At 41.7% G+C, this 13,484-nt stretch overlaps 1 protein-coding gene across 2 annotated transcripts in view; it reads left to right on the plus strand.

Annotated features, from left to right (window-relative positions):
• The first annotated feature begins 124 nt into the window (after window positions 1–124).
• The window catches only part of ENTREP2 (endosomal transmembrane epsin interactor 2), a 506,747-nt gene continuing 493,387 nt past the window's right edge, over window positions 125–13,484 (plus strand). For both annotated transcript variants that reach the window (XM_059371698.1, XM_059371699.1), the window contains exon 1: window positions 125–343. In XM_059371698.1, the coding sequence (XP_059227681.1) occupies window positions 125–343 (219 nt within the window). The remainder of the gene's footprint in view (window positions 344–13,484) is intronic.

Raw genomic sequence — 13,484 nt, forward strand, 5'->3', positions numbered from 1 at the left:
GCATCCGAGCGCCATCTGCGTGGCCCCGAGCGCCAGCACGATGCGGGTGAGGCGCGGGCGCGGCAGCGGCGGCGCGCGCCGGGGCCGGGCGGGAGCGGGGCGAGGCGTGCGGGCGCCCGGCGCGATGCCTCGGGCCGGCGGTCCCCGCGCGCCGCGCCCCGCCGCGCTGCCCCGCAGCCTGTCCCGCCTGCGCGAGTGCCCGGGCCGCTCCCGCATCGTGCTGGCGCTCGGGGCCACGCAGATGGCGCTCGGATGCCTCATCGTGGCCGTCAGCTTCGCCGCGCTGGCGCTCACCACCTCGGCCCGCGTCCGCCACTCCTGCCCCTTCTGGGCCGGCTTCTCGGTGAGTGTCTGCGGCCGGGCGGGGAGGTGCGCGGGGCCCCAGGAATGCAGCCCGCCCGGGACGGCACCGCGGGCTCCAAGTTCGGGGCGCGAACGCCGGGGCCGAGCTGCGGCAGCGCGGGGTGCAGTTCAGAAAACTCCGGGCTGATAACTCCGGGGACCTTACTCACCGCTCTCAGAGCATCGCTTTCCCTTTCCTATAGCGCTAATCCCCGAGTTACTTTTCTTGGAGGAAACCGAAGCCAGGCGCCCGCCCTCCGCCGAGCCTGCAGCGGCCGGGGGGCCCGCCGGCTGAGGGGTGGGCTGCGGGTGCGCGTCCGGCCACGGGGTCTGCATTGGGCCCTCAGGGACTCTGCGCGCTGGGGACCCGCGACTCGCTCTGGCCCGGCTAGGTGCAGACTCAGCAGCCAGGAGGCCCTGACCGAGGCGGGGACGAGGGGCCGGATCCGGGTGCGGGGCTGCGACTCCGCGCGCGTGTCGCCTGCGCGGCGGCGGGAACTAGGGGCTGGGGCCACCGGGCGCGTCCGATCCTGCTGTGGGTCAGCCCGGGCGCGGAGACTGGCCGGCCCCCCTGCGGCCACTTCCAGACTTGGCGTCGTGGACTTGGCATTTCCCGCGTGCGTCCGGAACGGTTTGTGGGTGGCGGGACTGGGCAGGAGACCCGAAACCCGCGTCCGGGGGCGTGTTTTCTGAGCTCCACACCTCAATGGTGACCGATTTTCAGGCTGTTGACCCCCAAATTAGAGAAGCCAGGGACTAACAAGCCTCCGTAGGAGAAAGCCACCGGGAGATCTCTCTTACAAGGAAGCGATTGTCCCCAAGAATTAATGGGGGGGGGGAGGTTGTAGCCTTTTGATGAAAGTTGTGCTTTCCTTATATTGATAAAGAGTGGACATATGGAAACGGAAAAAATACATGGAGAGCAGACATTTATAAAGAGAAGCACTTGTTCTGAGAAGTCTTGACATCTGTAACTACATTTGGTTTATGGTGCTGAAGTACATCTTACAGGCTTAAACTGTTAACTCAGTATGTTTTAATTCCTTCTCCAGAAATCCAAACTAAGCCCTTGTAATGAATGTTTGGTGTTTGTTCTCGAATGTTGAAATTTAGTAATTCTGTCCAGCTTTGGTTTTTCACGTTGTTGTTCTTTTGTAATGGCCTCTGTTGTCCAAGCCCATTGCATGGCTTTTGAAATGAGATCTGAAACTGATTCTGTGACATCCTGACCCATACAGGTGCAGTCCTTCATCCTAATGGGGGTATTAATTTCTAAAGCTTATTTCAGACCATGGGTGAGTCTGGGAGAGCTGATTAGGAACGACAGTATGTGTGGCCACAGCTCCGGGTGTTTAAATCAGAGAGAGGACATTCGAGGCAGGAACGGGGGAGCCATGATTCAAATGGACCACTATATATAGTTTTCACACATCTGTTGCTCAGTTTTTAGCATTATTTAATATGCATTATTTTCATGTCATCTGTTTTGTGGGCACTGATGTTGATGTCTGCTGGAACCAGCCTACAGGTGGCAGACTGGTAGATTAGCTTCACTTCCTGGCTCCTCCCTGAACCTCCCTTTCTACCATTTAGCCTTAGCTATGATTTTTGGTACTCCCCAAAGGCATTGAAAAACAGCTGCCTTTTAACAATAAACCTAAAAGGGAAGACATTACCTCCACACAGTAGAAAAACTGTGTGAAAAATATACATTGACTCCATTTTAGTTTGAAGGGGTAAATTGCAAAACAGTAATTCACTTTTCATTTTCAGCGTTATTCCTTTCAACAAGTATAACCTATGAGTTTTAACGTCCCCCGATTCAGAGTAATTCTGCCAATATCTGGTATGTGCAGGCGTTCCTCTAGGGTCTGGGGACAACAATGCACACAACAAATTCTGCTTATGTTTTTGAGATTTTAGGGTAACTTCTCTATTTTCTACTCTGTCCCCTTATATCCACTTTCTCATTGCCATGTTTTCTTTCTTCAAACTTAATCTGCCACAACACCTTTAAAATTCTTTTAATATGGAATATACACCATTTTTCACATCCTGACTTTGCCCTCTACAGAAATGGTGGTTGGTTCCTGTTATGTTGGGACACGTTTGCATGTTAGCTTGGCTGTGGGTGGTAACATTGGCCCTTTCATATATATATATATATATATACCTGTCCCCTGAGACCTGGAAACTGGCCTGCAAGGATATTTTTCATTTCAGAATGGTGACTCGGGTTTCTGGCTTTATTCTGAAATCTGCCCTATGGGGTTACGGCCACATTCTAACTTCGCTGCATCTTCTGTAATGAAATGCGAGGGCTCTAACAATCTCTAGATTTCTAGGCCTTCTCTGGGGTTTGTACATAGCGAAGAATCACTGTAAAAATAACTCATCTCTATTGAAGAGAAAATAATGCAAATGAAAAAGAGCTCACATTTTTTGAGCACGTACTATGTGACAGATGTTTAACTGAGTGTTTTATGCGGTGGGATAGCACATTTAATCTGTGGCCCTTGGTGCCCACACTCTTGTGCGGATCCCTCCACTTGAATTTGGACTGGGTTTCCTACTTGCCTTGGCCAGTAGAATCCTGAGGACCAGAGGCAGTCTCAGGCCTGAGCCTAAGCTGTAAGAAGTCTCGGCAGCTTCTGCTGGGAGCATTGAGATGGAGGGGGAGTAAGTAACTTGCTGTATTAGACAGGGTTCTCCAGAGAAAGAACCAATAGTTTGCTCAGTCATCCGTTCATTCATTTACTTGAGGCTAACATGGAAGCCAAGAGATCCCATGATTTTGCCATCCCCAAGCTGGAGAACCAGGGAAACTGGTGGTATAATTCAGTCTGAATCCAAAGGGCCAATTGTGTAATTCCTGGTGGGAGTCTAAAAGTCTGAGAACCAGGAGTGGTGGTGTTGGGTCCGTTATCAAAGGAACGAGACTGAGACAAAGTGAAAGTTATGCAAAGCCTTATTCTATGCCAAGCATTAGGAGTTAGACTGACTGGCCAGGGAAATGAGACTGAGACAAAGTGAAAGTTAGGTAAAGCTTTATTCTATGCCAACCATTAGAAATCAGACTGACTGGCCAGGGCTGCCTCCGAAGAGAGCGACCACCCCTTGGTCTTGCAGGCTAGTTTTATAGGGCACAACCGCAGACCTCTACATATGTGGCTTTGGCTGATTGGATGTCTCCTACCTGTGTGTTTTAGTAACGGTATGTGTTTTAGCAATGGTTACCCGGAACCGGTATCAGTAACTGCTGAGGCATTTATTAAACAACAAAATGGCTACCTAGGCAACATGGAGTCACTATGGCTAAGTAGGCCCAGGCAGGCCTTAGGGGTTTAACAGGTTTTAATGTTAAATTGGCCCTATCAGTGGTATCTCAAGGCAGGAGAAGACAAACGTCCCAGTTTAGTTGGAGGGTGCAAATTCACCCTTCCTCTGCCTTTTTGTTCAATCCAGGCCCTCAAAGGACGGGATGATGCCTGTTCTCCTTGGTGAGGCCAGTCTTCTTTATTCAGTTTACTGATGCAAATGCTAATCTCCTCCAGAGGTACCCTCCCAGACACACCCAGTAGCTATGTTTTACCAGCTCTCTGGGCATCCTCTAGCCCAGTCAAGTGGACACATGAAATTAACCATCACAGCTGCTCAAGGTTGCCCAGGTAAACGGCCACGGTCAGGTTTGTACTTGGTTGCTCTGACCCTGGAGGCTATACTTCTAGCCCTTAGACTTAAACTGTCCCCCTTAGGCAGAGGCAAAAAGATAGAATAAAGCACCATAGTCAAGAATCAAATGTAAATCTCCTCAAGGACGTCATACCTCTGTCTTTTAGGAAAAACACAAAACGTGCATGCAGAGGTGAACATTCAAGAAAAACGTGGAGAGGTGTTGCCTTTGGGAAGGATGTGTAAGGTTTAGGAAGCACCTTGGCCAAGTTGGAGAAAGGCAGGGAGTGGAAGTGGTGGGAGGGGGTGGAGGGGGCAGCAGGTCTGGCCAGAGGGAGCAGTTGCTATTTTAGCATTGACAGACCACCTTCAAATGGTGTTGCTGCCTGGGTCCTTGCCACCCAGCTAGGAGCTGGGAGGTGGGTTGGTCTCCCTCGTGGATGAATGCCTGGAGCATTTTGAGAGATGACCATCTGTATGAACAGTTTAGGAGCCTCATGGAGCTAGGTCTTGAATAGTTGTCCTTTAGCAGAGCAGCTTTCTTATGATTCTTTGAAAATTTTATAAGGCCCAGGACATCAGAGGCAAATTCACGTTGTGAATTACGTACATGACCAGTGACCTACATTGATGAAGACATAGTCATTGGGAGCCGACTGTGTGACTGCGTATTGTATGTGTGCATATGTGTATTTTTTTTTTCTGTGAAACCAACACTTGGATTTTTTCATACTTCAAAAGTAATATACTCTTGTTGCAATAACTGAAACATAGAAGTGTAACAAAGAAAACATGATAACAATGCTTCCATCTATCCTAATTCTGGACCCACTGTACCGTGTTGGGTAATGGGATCCTTCCATGCTTCCTATAGAATCACAAAAGCATTATAATTAATGTATATGTGTGGCATATGTTTCTTTGCTTTTAAAAAATTTACAAAAAGATTACACCACAGACCATACTGCATGACTTTTTAAGTTTCGTATGTAATAAATATTCCCATTATTATTATTATCCCCATTATTTGTAATGACTGCGTTAAAGTCCACAGTATGAATTATTACAATTTATTCAGTTACTCTCCTGTTGGGAATATTCTGATTGTATCCATTCTTTGTCTCTACAAACATTGCTGCTTATCTAACCTGAGATGCTAGTACTTGTGGGTTTTTTTTTTTCCGAGCATAAATTCCTCAAGGTGAAATTGCTGGTCAAAGGGTATTCAAATTTAGAATTTTGTTGGGTATTGCTAGATTGATTTCCTCAGAAGATTGTAGTCATTCCTACCCACAGAAGCATTTCATAAGTGTGCTCTTTTGCGACCTTCTTACTAGCATAGGATGTTAGCAGTTCTTAACATTTTTATCCACTGGATAGGAGAAAAAAAGATATTTCCTTGTTTTCCTTTGATCTGCATTTCCATGGTTACTTTATTATATGTTGCAAGTATTTTCTTGCAACATCCTCGCTTCTCATTTGGCTTAAATTTTGGCGTCTTGGCCATATAAAAGATTTAAGGGCTTTTTATGTAGTCAAGTCTGTTCTTTTTCTCTTTTACAGTTTCTGGGTCCTTTTTTTCTGAGTTTAAGAGGGTCATCATTACCGAGGTCACACAAATATTTTTTTTAAAACTTCCTTCTAATGTTCTCATTTTATTTTTTCCATTCAAATTTTATTTTATCCAGAATCGGTTTTGTATTTCATAGGGAAAAAGGGCCTAACTTGATTTGCTTTCAGACAGATTTCCTGTGTGGTTCAGTTTTGGGGCTCTCTTCAGTTTTACTCCTTTAATGGTCTATCATAGAGCCAATACCACATTATTTTGGTGCTAGTACTTCATGGTGGGTTTTGCTCTCTAGTAAAGCACGCCCCTCCAAACTTTGCTTTTTCAAAAATGCCTTGGCAGTTTTTCCATATGAACTTTAAATAGTCTGTGTCTAGTTGGTCTTTACATTGGGATGTCTTTATTTCACATCTGTTTCTGAAGAGCATTTTCACTAGATACAGAATTCTGGGTTGATAATTCTTCTGTTTCAGCCTTGAAAAGTATTCCAATTCCAACCATCCTCCATGTTTTCTGATGGAAATTCATGGTGTTTTAGATTGTTGTTGCCAGAGAAGGTGATGGATATTTTCTCCTATTATCTCCATTCTGCCATTACACTCATCCAGTGTGTTCTATTTATTATCTTCTCACTTAAAAAAAAAAAAAAATCCCATTTGGTTCTTCTTCAAACCTCCTATTTTTTCCTCTTAGTTTTTGGTTCTAGTTTTTCACTCATATCCCAAAGTAGTGACCCTTACTTCCTGGAACATTTTTATTATCATTGCTTTAAAGTCTTTTTGTTTGAGAATTCCAAAATCTGTCATCGTTTTCCCATGGAAATTGACATTTTCCTGAATTTTGGCATGCTGAGTAGTTTGGGATTGTGTCCTAGACATATTGACTGCTATGTTGTGAGTCTCTGGGTATTGTTTGAATCACAAGGAGAACGTTGATGTTTTTGTTTTCACAACTTGTGACTGGCTTACTGTGGGTGGTGGTTCTGAGATCAGTTCAGTTTTCAAAGTCTCTGCTGTCCTGTTCACATCTGTCCTGCACGTGGGCCACCCAGTGGCCAATCTAGCTCTCGGATGGTGATCTACCCTGTAGGTCTGTTCCCAGAATTTGTGTTTACTATTTAGGGTAGGTAGTACATACACCTGCACGACTTGGGGATGAGCTATGACTTCATAAATACATGTTAGGGATCTCTTTCCCTGGCTCCTCCCTCTTTGTGACGTGGATGTTTTCTGTTTCCCTGGGGCTTCCCTTATCCAGTCCTCCGAGAGGGCTAGAGCTTTACCTTGCTTTGCTGCATCCTTACTGTGTCTGCATTTGAGTAGGGGCCATGCAGGAGGAGGACAGATAGGGGATCAGCAACAAGGCTTAGCACTGCCATCTTGGGACCAAGCTCTTGCAATCAGAAAGGAACATTCTCCTATGCCTTGCCTGCTCCTATTGCTGCTATGCTATTGCTTGGAGGGCTGGGGTGTGGGAGAAAGAAGAGAACGAAATCCAAATGAGAGAACAATGGGGATTGCCTTACTGTCTTTTGGCATTGGGAAGCCCATTTCCAAATCCTTGAGCCAGAACTAGAGGGCTTCTGGGCTCTTTCTGTCTGCATGAATGCTCAATTTTGGGTTTCAAGCTGTGTTGAGTTTTGGCTGGGGGACACTGTGGAGGGAAAAATGATAAACTACTGCCAATTTGGTGGTACTTTGAATTATATTGTTCTTCCTCAGTCTGGCCGCTATTTTACTTTTCAGTTTTCAAGCTGTTTATTCTATGCATTCCATTAGGACTTCTAGCTGAAGTTGGTGGGAGACACAGGGTAATGTAGGCTTGCTTACTCTACCTGGAACTGGACCTCAACGTTTTTAATATGCTCACGATGTGAGTCAGACATCCTATATTCAGATAATTGTCCTTTAAATACAAAGCCCACAGACACACGGTTTTGAATTTGCAAGAACTCTGGGAATATTGTACCTATGAGGAGTTTACTAGAGAATAAGCTTCAGAAAACTGTAAAATGATTAGTGACGATTCATAAATTCTGGGGGTGAGCATTGACTGTTTTAACTATAAAGCTAAAACATGACAGTAGGGGGGCAAATTAATATATAAGCATTATGTGCTCTGATTATATTGAATTATACAGCTAAAAAAATAAATGACAGGAGATGAGGGAGAGGAAGGGGAGAACAGAATAAGCTCCTCATCACATCAGTTGAATTAGCCAGACGTAAGAACTATCTCTTGAAGCTGACAAAGCAGGGAGGAGAAGGTTTAAGTTTATTTAAGTTTAATTAAGACTCTAAGGATTAATATCAGAATACTAGACCTCAGATTGGGTGGTTCTAAAAGAGCAAGGGAGGGAGGAAGGAGCGTTCGCTTGCTACTTGCATTATTGCTCAGAGTAGGGAGGTGATAATATCCCAAAGCAGAGGTTACCAAGGGGGTTATACAAGGTACTGTAGAAAAGTAGTAAGTAGAGATCGGGGCTCTCTCAGATCCTTCTTGCATACCTGAAGAAACATAGGGAGAGAGAGCAAGCAAGCAGAGTCTGCAGCCCACATACCAAAAGACTTCGTGTATGCGTGTAGGTGTTTTAAATGGAAGGTTAAAATATCTGCCAAAGCTGATGCTGCATATATAGACTATATTAATATATGTAAATGAGCTCAATTAACCTAGTTTAAAAAACTTTTTCAGGTTGACTAACAAAGCAAGATCCAGAGATAGACTTAAAAATTAAAAAAAAGCTAAAAGGCTAAAAATAAAAGAAAAGGTATACCAGGCGACTTCAAATAAAGGGAAAGAGGGTGGACAGACATGGCGAACTTCATATATTGTTCATGATACAATATAATGCCATCTTCATGTTTTGCTTCTCCTGATTAACATTTTAACAGTCTTGCTGCTCCTCTACAAGGAAACTGTTTCTTTCTCTTTTTAGAAATTTTCATACTTACTTTATTTTTTATTATATTTTTAAAAAAGATCTTATTTATTTATTTGACAGAGATCACAAGCAGGCAGAGAGGCAGGCAGAGAGAATGGGGAAGCAGGCTTCCTGCTGAGCAGAGTGCAGGGCTCAATCCCAGGACCCTGAGATCACGACCTGAGCCTAAGGTTTAGCCCACTGAGCCACCCAGGCGCCCTGTACTAACTGAATTTTTAAGTAACTTTGGGCTTTCCATATCTATATGCATATCATCTATAAACAGTTTTGTTTCTTCATATTCAGTATTCTTCACATTTCAATATTTGTTTTCTACTGTTTATTTCTTTTACTTATTGCATTGATTGAAACCTTAATAATGTCAAAGGAGAGTGTGAAAGGAAACATTCATGTCTTGTTTTTGATTTTAAGGGGAATGGCTTTAATTTTGATATTTTGAATCGATGTATGCTCTTATATTTCTTAGTAGATAGTTAATTTTGATTACTTAAATTATGTTATAATATCAAGCCTATAGAGAAGTTACAAGAAAAGTCCAAGGAATCCCACACCTTTAACCGGGGTATGTTAATAATTCCCCGATTATTATTATTATTATTTTTTTATTTGACAGAGATCACAAATAAGCAGAGAGAGAGGAGAAGCAGGTTCCCTGCTGAGCAGAGAGCCCGATGTGGGGCTTGATCCCAGGATCCTGGGATCATGACCCGAGCAAAGGCAGAGGCTTTAACCCACTGAGCCACCCAGGTGCCCCGTAATTCACCAATTATTAACTTTTATTTTGCCTTATTATTTTTATCATTTCCAACCCCCCCCCAAACTTCTGATTGACCGGTTGATCCATGAGTAATGCATCCATCTACATATTATTTCTGAATCCCTTGCAAGTACATTGCAAACCTCAGATCCCTTTGCCCCTAAATTCTTCAGTGTGTATTTCCTTGTAAGGGCATGTCATAAACATGGAACAATAATAAAAGTCGGGAAATTAACATGGACACAACACTGTTATCTATGGGCCACATTCAAATTTTGTCAGTTGTCACCCAAATGTTCCTTATAAATATTTCTCCCTGCCTACTGTCCAGTCTAGTGTTCAAGTTAGGAATTCAAAAGTCATACTTAGGTGGTTAACTTATGTTTAGATTTCTTTTAAAGGATGACTGCTGAATTTTTCCAATGTTTTCAGTCGTATGTTTATATCATCCCTTAGTTTTTCTCCTTAAGTAATTGACACACTGAAGTATGCTGATAGATTTCCTAACACTGAAATATCCTTGGATTTCTGGAATAAACTTTATCACTTTTTTTTTTAATATAGTGTTGGAATCCATGTGCTAATGTATTAAGATGTTTGCTTCTATAATCATACATAAAGTTGGTCTGGACTTTGTTCACACATTAGCATACACTATATTTAGTTTTGTTAAGTTGTGCTGGCTTTGTAATGTAAATTGGTGAGCTTTCCATATTTTTCTATGGATTAACATGGGAACGATCTGTTCTTTAAAAGTTAGCTCATCTGTAAAGTCTATAATTGACCATTTTAAGTGATAGATTCTCAATAAGTACTAATTGTCTTACATATTGGTCTATTTAAGTTGTCTTCATCAAATTTTGACTTTTGGTTTTATTTCTTTTTTTCTACTTAAAAATTGTCACTGGATGTCTATTATAATCATTTCTAGCTCATTAATTTCCACTTTTTATCTTTATACATGGCTCCCTTGTTTTGTTTTATTTTCCTAGTTTGGTAGATTTGTGATACATTACTGATACGTCAGTTATTCATATTTGACATATTCATTTTTTAATAATAAAAACAAGTGCAGTTAAATTTTTATTGAGTATAGGGGTATTTGTAGCACATGGATTTCAATGCAGAGTTCTCCCACTTACATTAATTTTTGGTTATTTATAATTTTAATTTTGATTTTTTTCTTTGATTCTGGTGTTCTGAAAATAACCTTTCTTAATTAGCAGATAGCTTTTTTTAAAAAAAAATTTATTTATTTGAGAAAGTGAGAGAGAGAGATAGAGAACACGAGAGAGGGGAAGGTCAGAGGCAGAAGGTCAGGTATTGGGCTCCCCGCTGAATGGGTAGCCCAATACAAGACTCGATTCTGGGATTCCAGGATCATGACCTGAACCAAATGCAGATGCTTGTCCAATGGATCCACCTAGATGACCTGCACATAGTCTTTTTTGAGAGGTGGAGGTTGGATGTCATTGTTACTGTTTTCTTGTTTTACTTAATGATAGTTATTGTGGCTTACAAAGTTTCTTTTTTTTTTTTTTAATTTAGCAGTTTTGAAAATCAGTGCGTTGTTAATTTTTTCCAAGTTTAATCTTTTCGTCATTGTCTATTTGATATGTTGCATTGTTTCACAGGTATATTAAAGTCATCCCCTCTGTTTTATGGTTTACATTCTTGTATTTCTATGACTTTGCTTTATGTTTTTTACCTTGATGTTATTTTGTGTGTGTGTTTATGACTACACCTTATTTATTGATGATATCTTTTGTCATAATAGAGTATACACCTTTGATCTGTTCTGAGCTATTGGTATTGGATTCCACTCTAGTTGATATTAATATCACCATGCTTGCCTTTTTAAAAAAAATTCCAACAGCCTTAGAGACTTTCATTGTCCTTATAATTTTTATAGTCAACACCTTTACTTGATTGTGTCACATACTTGTCAGTTTCTTTGGTTATCATTGCTGCTTATATTCTGTTACTTCCTTGGGGTTTAGATTTCTTCTCTAGTCAAAGGTGCCTTTAGTAATTCTTTCAGTGAAGGTTTATGAATGCCTATTTGTCTGAAAAAATTCTGTTTCACTCTATCTTTTGAAAGATTGTTGGTGGGGGTGTAGAATTCTAAGTTGATGGTTGTTTTTCCTCAGTATTTTGAGGATGTCTTCTCGCCTCTGGTTTTGTAGAAATTTTACCCTGAGTCTGCTTGTAAGAAATCTGCCTTTTCCAGGGTTGCTTTAGAGGTTATCCTTTTGATTTGATGGTCTGCACTTCCAACGAATGTGGATTTATGGCATGAATACTGTTCTAGAGTAAGCTATTTGAGTCAGAAGACTGATCATGTCTTCCCATATCCATCTTGGACTTCCTTCTATCCTGCCTTTCCCTTTTCCTCTTGTTCAGATTGTATAACTCTGTCTTTGTGTGCCAGTCTGAATAACTTCCTTATGTTTCTTCCATTTCACAGGCTCTGTTTTCAGCTGTTTCTTATCAGTTATTAAACCTGTCCTTTGAGATTCTCAAGGACTATGTTTTTTATTTCTGAAGGTTTTATTTTGGTCTTTTCTAAATCTTCCTTTTCTCCTTCTGTCATAGTACTTTGTTCTTTTCTTAAGGTCTTGATTATTATTTATGTCTTTAGTAAATTTAAGCAAAAAATGATTTTATATACCTTCACATTTGATGTTTCCCTCAGTAGAAGTTTTGTGGACTATTCTGGTAGTCCTATAGAGGGGCTTTGGAAAACTTTTTTTTTTTTTCGGAACTTTGTTAGGTGCCAGATATCACCACTTGGGACCAACTTTTCTGTTAATTTATTTGCTTGAGAGTTCCTACATCATGTGCGTGCCAGAAATTTATTGAATGTTCATTCTTTGAGGGTGGTAGCTTTATGCTTTGGTTTCAGTTCTGGCTTTCCCTACCTCTTGTGACCAGAGATCCTGACTTTCGTTACAGCTTGGACATTAGCTAAGTCCGGCTATCATAGCTGCCACTCTGCACCCTTTACCTCCTTTCCACTCAACATGAAACATTTTGTCTCATGTTAGTAGAATCATGTAATATATATATATATTTTGGCTTATTCTACTCAGCATAATTTTCACAAGGTTCCTACCTGTCATCGCATGTGACAGAATTTCCTTTCTTTTTAGGCTGAATAATATTCTGCTGTATATATGTACCACATTCTGCTTAGCCATTCACCCTTCAGTTGCTTCTACCTCTTGACTCCCATGAATAATGCTGTGTATGAGGCTGTATAAATATCTGTCCTCAAGTTGATTTTTGTTCCATTCTTTAACCCTCTTTTCCTCTGCTTCCCCCTTCTTCTGCTGATTATATTTTCATCTTGGACAATGTATTTCAATCTGAATTTTCTTTTTTTTTTTTAAGATTTAATTTTTTTAAAATGTTTTTATTTTTTATAAGCATATAATGTGTTTTTAGCCCCAGGAGTACAGGTCTGTGAGTCGCCAGGTTTACACACTTCACAGCACTCACCATAGCACATGCCCTCCCCAATGTCCATAACCCCACCACCCTATCCCTACCCCCACGCCAGCAACCCTCAGTTTGTTTTGTGAGATTAAGAGTCTCTGATGGTTTGTCTCCCTCCCGATCCCATCTTGTTTCATTTATTCTTTTCCTACCCCCAAACTCCCCCACGTTGCATCTCCACTTTCTCATATCAGGGAGATCATATGATAGTTGTCTTTCTCTGATTGACTAATTTCACTAAGCATAATGCCCTCTAGTTCCATCCACGTTGTTGCAAATGGCAAGATTTCATTTCTTTTGATGGCTGCATAGTATTCCATTGTATATATATATACCACATCTTCTTGATCCATTCATCTGTTGATGGACATCTGGATTCTTTCCTTAGTTTGGCTGTTGTGGACTTTGCTGCTATAAACATTCGGGTGCATGTGCCCCTTTGGATCACTATGTTTGTATCTTTAAGATAAATACCCAGTAGTGCAATTGCTGGGTCATAGGGTAGCTCTATTTTCAACTTTTTGAGGAACCTCCATGCTGTTTTCCAGAGTGGTTACACCAGCTTGCATTCCCACCAACAGTGTAGGAGGGTTCCCCTTTCTCCGCATCCTTGCCAGCATCTGTCATTTCCTGACTTGTTAATTTTAGCCATTTTGACTGGTGTGAGGTGGTATCTCATTGTGGTTTTGATTTGTATTTCCCTT

This window comes from Mustela nigripes, chromosome 13, assembly GCF_022355385.1.
Source record: "Mustela nigripes isolate SB6536 chromosome 13, MUSNIG.SB6536, whole genome shotgun sequence".
In the NCBI taxonomy this organism is placed as follows: Eukaryota; Metazoa; Chordata; class Mammalia; order Carnivora; family Mustelidae; genus Mustela; species Mustela nigripes.